At 45.8% G+C, this 12,501-nt stretch overlaps 1 protein-coding gene across 12 annotated transcripts in view; it reads right to left on the minus strand.

The window, feature by feature from the left end:
• The window catches only part of LPIN1 (lipin 1), a 169,126-nt gene that overhangs the window by 41,506 nt on the left and 115,119 nt on the right, over positions 1–12,501 (minus strand). For 8 of the 12 annotated variants that reach the window (XR_014235014.1, XM_082357511.1, XM_082357509.1 and 5 more), the window contains 3 exons: positions 7,614–7,728; positions 6,277–6,380; positions 3,015–3,173 (listed from right to left, as the gene is read on the minus strand). Coding sequence is in view for 11 of the 12 variants with exons in the window: in XM_082357511.1 (XP_082213637.1) it covers positions 3,015–3,173; positions 6,277–6,380; positions 7,614–7,728 (378 nt within the window). In the remaining variant the exon portion in view is untranslated. Of the gene's footprint in view, positions 1–484; positions 3,174–6,276; positions 6,381–7,613; positions 7,729–12,501 lie in introns of those variants that run through there. The other 4 variants (XM_082357505.1, XM_082357512.1, XM_082357510.1 and 1 more) reach the window with 2 other exon arrangements.

A 12,501-nucleotide genomic window follows, 5' to 3' on the forward strand; every position in this document is an offset into this window, starting at 1 on the left:
CCACTGAAATGATTCGCACTAGGCAGTCCTAAGCTGTTCACCTTGCCCTGCCTTTCCTGCAGAAGTCCCAGCAAAGGCCGTGGCCTCAGCTCCCCCCCTCACTTGTCTTTTGCCTCCTGACCACCCTGGTGCTTCCCCACGTGGCCCTGCTGGCGAGCTGCCTCCCATTCTGAGAACCTGCAAGTATAATACGCTTGGTTTTCCTGAGCCTCTCCTGTGTTTTCTCTTGTGGCTGCACCTGACTGACATCCCATTCAAGAACAAGGAACGGAGCCCACCTGTGTAAGAGCCACGTGTCAAACACCGATCACAGGCCAGGTCCTGGGAGGCACCTCAGGTACAGCGTTTAACTGAACCCTCCCTGCTCCAGTCACTCCCAACAAGGTGGGACGAGCCCAGGGGGGCAGCCCTCTCCTCTCCTCTCTGTCTTCACCCCTCCTTCCCCGCCAAGTGCATACAGAGGGTCAGTATTTCACCGAAGGCATCAGAAGAGACAGGCTCTTTTATTCCAAATATTGAATGAACAGTTCACAGCGTTAAGGGTTTCATTTTTTTGTTTTTTGAGTAGAAAATAACATGCTTGATATCACACAGTAGGAAATCAGCATCTTAATAACTTACCAAAAACTATTTAAAATTCACACACCCGATTTTCAGGGAAGTCTTTCATTCGTCTCATTTGTTACAATACATCCTAGCTTTGCATCCAGCACAGTGCAATGAAGTATTACAGTGATTTTTATCATTGTACCAGCATATACAAATACAGATCAAGCGTTGTAAATAAAATATATTTAAAGTGGCGATCCAAACCTAAAATGGAAAAGGGACTCCTCTTTGAAGATGTCATCATTTTCTCCAATGTACCAGGGACATATATTTTTCTTCATCACGTGTGATGAATGTTTGATGACTTGTCACGATGGAGGGATTCGTTTCCATCGGGCAACTCCGAAATGCGTGGTCCAAATAGAGCATCCTAGCACGTGGCTTTGGGGTCACTGAGTTAGGGTTGTGTGAGCACAGATAAAACCAGCTGGCACAGGCGTGAGTGCTGTCCGGGCACGAATCCCATTTTCCGAAGCCACGAGGCAGGTGTGAATGTCACTGCCTCTCCAGGGGTCACACTCTGAACCTGACCCAGACCCGAGTGCGACTTTCTGGAAGGCGTGCTCTGTTTCAGAGGGCAGTGGCGTGGAAGCTTAGCGTGCATCAAAATTGGGGGTCCAAAGTTGCATGCTCTTGCGAGGGAGAACTACAGCTGGTCGTCTTGATGAAGGGCGCCCGCTCCGAGGGACAGGCCACCCGGTCTCACAGCCAGATTCCTCCCAGTGCAAGGGAGAAACTGTGCCGGCCTCTGCAGGCCCGTGAGCTTCTACGTAGTTCACAGCAGTTGAAGTTCACCCCAACATACCCTCGTGACAGAAAGAATGAATGTAGCCTCTGAAGGTCACTAATGGCTAGCCCAGGTTAAGGCAGGACTATTTTAAATCATTTTTAATGTCTCCAAAAGGGCATCTGCACACGCGGCGTGTGCTGCTCCGCGAATCTGAGACCAGCTACGCACGGGTGTTTGCGTTTCTCCGCGTGGCCAGGCAAACCGCTCGGGAAAGGCGTCCGCTGCCAGCAGAGCCCACCGGCGACAGGGAAGGCAACGCTTCTGGGTTTTCTTTCACAGAAAGAGTAAAACTGCATTCAACTGTTTCACTGTTTGCCTCCATGACTCTAACCGTGCGATTTAAATAGGAGAGCATTTCAACCACTGGAGTAAAACGCTCTTTAAAAAAATAAGAGCTCGAAAAGTGAAATCTTTTACCAAAATAATTCTTTCACTTTTCAAATTATTCTCCTCTCCACAGGCCAATTTAACAAACAAGTAAAAGAATCATCTTCTACCGGCTTGATGAATGTCACTCAAATGACTACTTATCCACTTGCCCCTAAATCTGAGTGGGAAAAGCTAAGGGAAATAAAAAGTATGACTCATAAATTCCAAAAGAAGGTCAGTGTTGTGAGAATTACAGAATAAGGCTCTTTGGATGGTCTAACACGTATATCTTTTTAATGTATTACTGACAGTTATAATAGAAAGAACATGGCTAAAATGCTTATAACAGTAACCCAATCAGAGTAAGGTAATAAATAATACTATCTATAAAGAATATAATTTAACTTCTTCAAACTATTTTCTTAAAACCAACCAGTTTCTGTTGAGAGCTCCCAAAAGAAACTGACATCATCACCGCTTGGCATAAGCTCTGTGCGAGCCCACATTTTCAGCAGCGCATTGCTGGACAGGTTGCTGGCAGAGTGTCGAACTGATTCGAAATACTGCCTTAGTAATATTTCCTATAATCTGAACTTAAGGCATCGCAGAGTTACAGGGAGCTGGACAAAGCACATTCTAAATAAAATGTCTGCCACGGATGCGTTAAGGCATAAACATTCCAGCCTTGTGCCACAAAAATGGGGAAAAATATGCCAGTTATATAGGTTAGCTTTAACCAGAGGAATTAAAAACATCAGACCAGTCGGCAAATACCGCAAGGGCACATCCGCAAGGTCAAGGCCCAGAACGGTGGGGTTTGGAGTCCCTTCCGAGACCTCAGATTCAGGTCACGGGACCCTGCACAGCCCTCCACGTGGCACAAATGTGTCCCCCACTCTCCCAGAAGTCGTGCACACCTGGCGCCCCTCCTTGGATCCCGTCATCCCAGGGACCCCCCCGGGTTCACAGCCCACCTTGCACACTAATCGCTCCCAGCCTGCAGCAGGCTGGGGAGGGCAGCGCTGCCACGGGCTTGAAGCCTCAACCGGGCATGGCCTCCCCACCAGGGACGCACCCGACGTCCCGTCTAGGACGTACACATCACTTAGAAATGTCAACCCCGGCCAGGGGGACAGGGAGAGAAATGCTCCTCTGCTCTTAAGCAAATGACTGCAGGTTCCCAAACCTATCTTTTAATGGGGGCGCCCGATCGTCACAGGATGTCAAGAGGTGGCCCGGAACGTACTATGCTGATGCAGAATGAACGTCCTGGTTTTCAAAGGGTGGCAGCGGTTCTCTCCAAAAGGTGAAGTTACTGAACGTATCTGAGCAGGGAAAGTCAGAAGAATGGCTCCTTTTCAGCAAGGGGAAAACGTGGTCGACCACCTCGCAGAGTCTCACGTACCTGGGAGGAAAACGGACAACGTCACCGCCTGTGAGGGACACTCGGCCACGCGGGACAGCGGCACGTACCCCGCAGCGGTGCCCGGGAGTCAGGAGGGCATGTGCTTAACACGAGGGAGGCTGTTCTAGAATAATCCCTCACTCATTAACGGGAAACCAGAGAGTCTGCCAAGGAGGGGAGTCGGAGACGGCCTCATGGGCGAGGCGGGTGTGACCTGACTTGACTCGAAGGAACAGAAGCAAGACAGCATGACAGACACAACCGCCCGCCTTGGGGACAGTGGAGACAAGAATCACAGAGAAGGCACATCTTTGGAGCGTCACCCAGAGGCTGCCCCACTGTGCAATGAAAGGGCACTGGGCCCTGGGGTTAGGAGACTCCGATCTGACCTTCAGCTCTGCCATTTATGGGCTGTGCCACCTCCGACAAGTGGCTTCATCTCTCTAAGGCACGATTTCCTCAACCGTAAAGGGAGAAAATGAAAACTGTGCACAGCGTTCATGTGAGAATTAAATCAGATAACGTACGCCATGGTAAGATGATGTGAGCCGATGCTGCATGAATTTATTCAACAATAGATCGTGAACACTGCAACATAATTCGCCCTGGCTGATCGTTAGCCTCAGGAAAAAAAGCCATAGTTGGCATGAGGGTCAAGAGACCTGGGATCTACTCCCGCCTTACTGCTGTGGACCCCTGGGCAGGTGTCTTGCCCTCTCTGGGCCTCAGGTCCTTATGAATATGGACTTGGACCTGATCAGTGTTTCTCAACGCTCCCTGCAAGACTCTCTCGCTCTGTTTTCTGTGTATTCCCAGGAAGATGTTGCATATTAGTTTCTGTGGCCTAGAACTACAAAAAGAAAGTTGCTGTGCTGAATATGCATTCTCAGACCTCCGGGCACCTCCAACCAGAAACTGAGACAAGCCCAGGCCCCCCTGCATATCCTCAGAGTCCTCCCTGACAGCCACAGGTCCCTCTCCAGCTCTAATTGGCTAAGAACCAAAAAGGGCTTTTGAAATCCAAACTCAAGGAATTAGCATGTTCTGAGGCATAAAATAACTTTTAAATAAGGATGTGTGTGTGTGTGTGTATTTAATAAAGGACCTCCAAAGAACTTATGAGAAACATTGTGCTTGCACAAAATGGGGAAAAGCGCTCTTAATAAGCAAGAATCATCTTTCCTAGGGATTAAAACAAAATTTTAAAATACCCCCTGGCTTGGAGACCTGTCTGTTTGAATTTTGTGGCTCTGGAAGGTGGCCCCTCCCTGCAGGGGGCAGTTCACGGCTCATCATCAGGGTTCGGGGGCGCCAGATCTGAACCCGCTCCATCTGTGTCCCTCTCGGACCAACCCTCCGCGCGCGGGGCTCCTTCAGAGCAGGCAGAGCTCACGCGCTGCTGGCCGTGAACGCCAAGAAAGAAAGCACTGAAGCCCCCCATCGGCGTGGGCCCCTGACTTCTCCGAGACAATGTCCCAGCTTCCAAGGGGCAAGCACCCACTTGGCTTTGAAATGGTGGTACCAAGTTTGGTGCCAGAGAAAAGTGTGCGCTTAAACTGGGGAAGGAGAGTCTCTCCCACAGGGAGAATCACATCTCCCGGTCTAGGTGGAAGACGACACCATTCCTTGGCGATAAATAAAGTTTCCTCCCCCAAGGCGTGGGCAAAGCGAGCATTTTCACCACAGCGTCTCAGTGAACGGGATAACCTCAGAGGCCTCCTGGGCAGACCTTCATAGATGCTGGCATCCCCCTGTCAACACCCCTTATGACAAGACTTGCCACTGGGCTGCTGCCTGGGCAGAAACCTTTGCCATTTCAGGGCCATGTGCCATCAGCTGAGAATTCTTTTGACCCTAAATGGAAATCCGCTCTCTCCTCGAGACGGAGGAAACACTTTGACGTGGGGAACGACGGAGAAGAGGGAACTGAGACGTTATCAGGGCGGCCACTCAGAACGCAGGAGAGGGAGAACCCGTAAGGAAAGGGGTGTAGAAGAAAGAGTCTCTGCTGCCGTTCTGCCCATCAGGCAGCACCACACGGCCTCCCCTTGTGAAGGATGGAGGTGGGTCCTGGCTCCCCCGCTCCCCTCTCGCCCCACATACCCTGGGAGCTGCTTACTTAGGTCCTGGTCTGGCTATGGGGGAGGGAGGCCTGGGGGGCAGACCCCAGGGCGCCCTCTAGCCTGGAACTGTCCTGTTTAAGCTGGATTAGACTCCAACGGGTAAAAGGATCCTCTTGAAAGTGAAAATCTGCCCTAGGGGAACCTAGATCTCTATCAAACAAAAAAACCAATCCCTGGGAAGCCGCTAGACCCGAACTCCCCCAGTCCAACTCCTCCACATGAGGAGGGCCCCAGCAGGCCCCCTGGGGTCGCTCGGGCCAGAGGCCGTTTTCCAGGTCTGCAGGAATCAGGCCAACAGGGGTATGGCCTCTGAAATGGACAAGGCAGGACGACGCCTGTCTGCCCGACATCACCCAGTGGGTAAAGCTGAGGAAGCACTCTCCACTCTAAGAAGTCAGGGACCCAAAGCGAGACACATCCAAGTCAAGGGAGATTCCCGGCCAGCCAGGAGGCCTCACTGCAAACAGTAACCCAGTTCAGCCCACGGCCTCAGGGAGAATGTGCTTCGGCCAAAAATACGAGAAGAATTCTTACCATCACACAGCCATGCTTCTGGTGAGAATATTATTACAGGTCAGTATGTGAAGGGCTACATAGGTTCCTCCTCTTTAAATATAACTTCTCATGATATTTTAATCTGGCTATATTTCTAATTCGCATTCTAGGCTTTCAAAACGAATTCGGCAAATGTAAGCCAGTAGTTTTCAAATTCATGCCATTCCACTCTGCGGCAGCATCTAACCACTCGTTTAAGTTTTTGACCCGGTGGGGATCTGATTTAATGCAGGCTGTCCAAAAGTTAGGTTCTGGACAGAATCCGAGATGTTAACATATGTTTTCCTTGTAGGAATTAAAGATTAAAATATAGGCACCGAAGGATTAAAAAGGTATATACTGTTGACTGTGAAACACCACTCCAAGGTCAAGACGATGCCAAGAGTCACGACACGGCGATCACAGCGAGGGTGCACAATACTCACGAGGAGATGTTGGTCTTCGCGTGCTCCTGCACCAGCTCTCCTTTGGGGTTGACAGTGAATATCCTGTTCAGAGACACTCCCACCTGCTTGTACGAGTACACATCCTGTATTTGGTAAAGGGTTAATTAGAAGGAAAGAGTTCATTGTAAATACAAATATTCAGATTTGATACAAATACAGGCAGACCGCAGAGTTACTGCGGGTTCGGTTCCAGACACCACGACAAAGCAAATAAAGCCAATCATACGAATGTTTCGGTCTGCCGGTGTATTTAAAAGTTATGTTTACACTACACTGTACTCTATTAAGTATGCAACAGCTTTATGTCTAGAAAAGGTGCATACAAAAAACACTTTATTGCTGAAAATGCTGACCCACATCTGAGTCTTCAGCGAGTCCTAGCAGTCACATCAAAGATCACTGATCCCAGATCACCGTAACGTATAAAATCATGAAAAAGCTTGAAATATTGCGAGAATTACCAAAATGTGACACAGAGACAGGAAGTGAGCAAATGCTGTTGGAAGAATGGTGCCGACAGACTTGCTCAATGCCACAAACTTTCAATTTGTAAAAAAAAAAAAGCAATATTTGAAGAGCGTAACAAATCGAAGCGCAATGAAACGAGGTCTGCCTGTGTTATAGAAGTTTCATTAAACTCGAAGAATACCTCCAAGTAGTGTAGAGAAAGAATCTCTCTGGATGTGAAACTAGTAAGTCAGTTGTCCTCTCTGGGCCTCAGTTCACCCCTCTATTCAAGAACTGAGTTAAAAAGTAAACCACCTACTACATCCCCTGCAATTCTAACATTCTTTAAGGTTATTCTGTGACCCATTTTCTTGGGCATGAGTTTCAAAAGCAGGAGAATTTTCTGACTGGGAAGTAAGTACCCAACTACATTCTCCAGAATGCTGACCTTTCTAGCAAATTTGGGAAGTACGCACAAAATCTCTAAGTATTACTTTTACCATAGGAAATAACACTCTTAAAACTTGAGACATTGAATTCACCTTTGTGCTTTGTGGTTCCATTCCGGTAGAAAGGGTCTAATCCTATTTAACGTTCTTGTTTTACTAATTTAGCAGGCAATTTGGAATTTAAAGTTTCTAGTTTCAAACTTCAAACTGAAACCCACAAGCCCACCTTCAAAGAAAACTAGACGCCACGAAATAATGACGATCTCCTTGCCTTTAGATGCAGGCAAGCGGCTCTTTAGCAGTTATTTCTAGTAGGAGGAGAATCTGGCTTCACATGGGAGTCTAGGCCGGCCTTTCAGATGACAGCTATCTGAACAGACGGTAATTTCAAGAACTCGTATATACCCGACTACTACTTACAGCTGGTCGGTTTCCAAAGGCAGCATAAAAGGGTTCTGTATTTGGAAAAAACAAGTTTCTGATGTCTGTCAAACACTGGACTTTAAACTTCTCTGGCTTCTTTTCGATCACTTCTCTGTTAAAACAAATAAATAATGGGTCAGCATGAGACCGTCAGCTTCATTAGCATCAAACTACTTTTAACCGTCAAAGGTGCTGGGATACTAAGAGCACTTTTGTATCTTCAGAAGTTAAATATGCGTTAAGTCGGCTAAGCCATCCCAGAGAAGCACTAGACACAAAGTGAATCCGTACTTTCAAGTCTTCCCACAAGGAAAACACCCCAGACAAGTGATTTCAACAAAGACCTCCACCAGTCATCCAAGGAACAAAGAATTCCAGGGCACAGAGGAAGAGAAAACCTCTCCAGACTCACTTCCCAAGGCCAGCCAGCATGACCTCAAAAACTAAACCGAAAGAGGTAGTAAAGTATGGGGAAAGTGTGGGCCAACCTCACTCGGGAACGCCAGTGCAAAAATTCTAAATAAGTTGAAAACTTTATTGCAATATATTAGCGAAGACCTAAATAAATGAAGAAATATACCATACAATTGAATTGGAATACTCAACATTATAATGAGATATTAATTCTCCATTGGTCTACAGATTCACTGTCATTTCAATTAAACTCTCACCAGGTTGTTGTCTGCATGTTTTTATGGAATGTGACTCAAATCGCTACACAGACGAACGAAGGCCAGAAACGGAGGCACACATTTATGGGCCTTCAATTTATGACCACAATGACAAGTCAAAGCAGAGGAGAAGGGCACTCTTTTCAGCAAATGGTGCTGAGACAACTGAATATCCATACAGGAAAAAAAGAAAAAGAAAATAGACCCCTAGCGCACTCTATATACAAAAATCAATTCCTGGTGAATTACAGACCTCAACGTGAAAGGCAACACCTTTAGGTAAAAGATAGGAGACTTTCCTCATGCCCACAGTCAGGGAAGGCTTTGTCAACACACAGAAAGTACAAAACTACAGGGGAAATGATCTGTTCAACTAAAGAAAACTCAGATTTATGGTCATCAAAAGCCATAAACTGGGGAAAGATATTTGTAGCGCTCATAACAAAGGCTACGTGTGCAGAATCTACAACACTCTTACAAATCAAAAGGAAAATAAGGGGAAAGACGTGAACAGGCACTTCACAGAAGATGAAGCCCACATGGCCAATAAACACGTGAAAAGAGACATTTCTCACCCACCAGAGTAGCAAAAATATAAACGGCTGACAACGTGTAGGTAAGAAAGTAAAGCCGTTGGAAGGAACACTTCGCACTGTTTGCTTCTGGTGTACGAACTGGTTCAACTACTTTGGACAACAGTTTGCAATAGCAGAAGAAAACCAAACATGTGCACGCTCTGTGGCCCAGCAATCCTGCTCCTGGGGGTATACCCTGGGGCAACACTGCACCGGTGCCCCCAGAGGACACACACAAGCGGCACTGCTCCTAAGAGCAGAAAACCGGAAGTGGCTCAAGCACCCGCCAACAGTAGAAAAGATAAGCGGGCTGTGGTGGAGTCCAACAACGGGACCTACACAGAAGCAAAGACGAGCCGGTTACAGCGACTCTCAACAATCCTGGGAACGGCATGTTGAGCAGTAAAAGTGAGTTCCGGAAGAACATATGATTCATTTACATAAAGTTCACAAATGTGCACAATTCAACATACTGGTTAGGATTACACATACACGTGCTAACTATTTAGAGGAGCAGGGAATGACTAACGCAAAATCCAGGGATAGCAGTTACTATTACGGCTCAGAGGGAGGGGTGAGAGCACATCCTCTCGCTTTATCTCGGTCGTGGGCAGGCTGGGTTCACTGGTTATTGGATGATCTCAAGGGTCCCTTTCAGCTTGCGTATATTACAGAGATACTGCATATCTATCTATCTATCTATCGACAGATGCCTTGCATATATTTTAAAACTATTCTTCCGCACCTCAACAAAACGTAATTTAGATGATGATGATGCTGATGAGCCCCAAACTGAGTGTCAGAAGCCCCAGGGGCTGGTCCTGGCTCTGCAAGGACGTCTATGGAATCCAGAACCCTCCTTAGCACTAAAAGGGCCTTACAGTCTACATCTCAGGACTCTTATACAGAGACACATGAGTGACTGTATGATTATAAGTCTCAAACTTCAATCCACTGCTTTGAGAGCAGCTTGGGACACTGCCCTGGGCCCCCAGCTCCGGGGAGGCCTCTGCTTTCCTGCCCCCCACCAGGAGGCCAGACTTAGTTTGGCTTGGCTGTCCCGAATGCGGGCATGAAGGGGAAGAGGAGAGGGTCATCAGAAATGGGCTGGTGTTCAACACCCAGTTATGATAAAAGCTCTCCAGAAAGTAGGCACAGGAGGAACTTACCTCAACATAATAAAGGCCATATATGACAAACCCACAGCCAACATCGTTCTCAATAGTGAAAAACTGAAACCATTTCCTCTAAAATCAGGAACAAGACAAGGATGCCCACTCTCACCACTGTTATTCAACATAGTTTTGGAAGTTTTAGCCACAGCAATCAGAGAATAAAAAGAAATAAAAGGAATCCATATCGGAAAAGAAGAAGTAAAGCTGTCACTCTTTGCAGATGACATGATACTATACATAGAGAATCCTAAAGATGCTATCAGAAAAACTACTAGAGCTAATCAATGAATTTGGTAAAGTAGCAGGACACAAAATTAATGCACAGAAATCTCTTGCATTCCTATACACTAATGATGAAAAATCTGAAAGGGAAATTAAGGAAACACTCCCATTTACCACTGAAACAAAAAGAATAAAATACCTAGGAATAAACCTACCCAAGGAGACAGAAGACCTGTATGCAGGAAACTATAAGACAGTGATGAAAGAAATTAAAGATGATACAAACAGATGGAGAGATATACTATGTTCTTGGATTCGAAGAATCAACATTGTGAAAATGACTATACTACCCAAAGCAATCTACAGATTCAATGCAATCCCTATCAAACTACCAATGGCATTTTTCACAGAACTAGAACCAAAAATTTCACAATTTGTATGGAAACACAAAAGACCCCGAATAGCCAAAGCAATCTTGAGAACAAAAAATGGAGCTGGAGGAATCAGGCTGCCGGACTTCAGACTATACTACAAAGCTAGAGTAATCAAGACAGTATGGTACTAGCACAAAAAACAGAAATACAGATCAACGGAGCAGGATGGAAAGCCCAGAGATAAACCCACGCACATATGGTCACCTTATCTTTGATAAAGGTGGCAAGAATATAAAATGGAGAAAAGACAGCCTCTTCAATAAGTTGTGCTGGGAAAACTGGACAGCTACATGTAAAAGAATGAAATGAGAACACTCCCTAACACCATACACAAAAATAAACTCAAAATGGATTACAGACCTAAATGTAAGGCCAGACACTATAAAACTCTTAGAGGAAAACATAGGCAGAACACTCTTTGACATAAATCACAGCAAGATCCTTTTTGACCCACCTCCTAGAGGAAAAATGGAAATAAAAACAAAAACAAACAAATGGGACCTAATGAAACTTAAAAGCTTTTGCACAGCAAAGAAAACCATAAACAAGATGAAAAGACAACCCTCAGAATGGGAGAAGATATTTGCAAACGAAGCAACTGACAAAGGATTAATCTCCAAAATATACAAGAAGCTCATGCAGCTCAATATCAAAAAAAACAAACAACCCAATCCAAAAATGGGCAGAAGACCTAAACAGACATTTCTCCAAAGAAGATATACAGATTGCCAACAAACACATGAAAGGATGCTCAACATCACTAATCACTAGAGAAATGCAAATCAAAACTACAATGAGGTATCACCTCACACCGGTCAGAATGGTCATCATCAAAAAATCTACAAACAATAAATGCTGGAGAGGGTGTGGAGAAAAGGGAACCCTCTTGCACTGTTGGTGGGAATGTAAATTGATACAGTCACTGTGGAGAACAGTATGGAGGTTCCTTAAAAAACTAAAAATAGAATTACCATACAACCCAGCAATCCCACTACTGGGCATATACCCTGAGAAAACCATAATTCAAGAAGTGTCATGTACCACAATGTTCATTGCAGCACTATTTACAATAGCCAGGACATGGAAGCAACCTAAGTGTCCATCAACAGATGAATGGATAAAGAAGATGTGGCACATGTATACAATGGAATATTCCTCAGCCATAAAAGGAAACAAAATTGAGTTATTTGTAGTGAGGTGGATGGACCTAAAGTCTGTCCTACAGAGTGAAGTAAGTCAGAAAGCGAAAAACAAATACTGTATGCTAACACATATGTATGGAATAAAAATTAAAAAAAAAAGCTTCTGATGAACCTAAGGGCAGGACAGGAATAAAGATGCAGACGTAGAGAATGGACTCGAAGACACGGGGACGGGGAAGGGTAAGCTGCGACTAAGTAAGAGCATAGCATGGACATATGTACACTACCAAATGTAAAATAGCTAGCTAGTGGGAAGCAGCTGCATCGCAAGGGGAGATCAGCTCGGTGCTTTGTGACCACCGAGAGGGGTGGGATAGGGAGGGTGGGAGGGAGGGAGACGCAAGAAGGAGGGGATATGGGGATATATGTATACATAGAGCTGATTCACTTTGTCATACAGCAGAAACTAACACACCATTGTAAAGCAATTATACTCCCATAAAGATGTTAAAAAATAAATAAATAAATCTTTTTAAAAATAACCAAAGAAAGAAAAGAACTGGGCTAATGGTCCATAAAAATAAACGGTGTGACCAGGACTCCTCATTACGGGAGGTCTCAGGCCAGGCAGGTGGTGATGGTGGCTGGTAGAGGGGCCATTGAACC

Source organism: Balaenoptera borealis (assembly GCF_965194805.1).
Source record: "Balaenoptera borealis genome assembly, chromosome: 15".
Taxonomy (NCBI): Eukaryota; Metazoa; Chordata; class Mammalia; order Artiodactyla; family Balaenopteridae; genus Balaenoptera; species Balaenoptera borealis.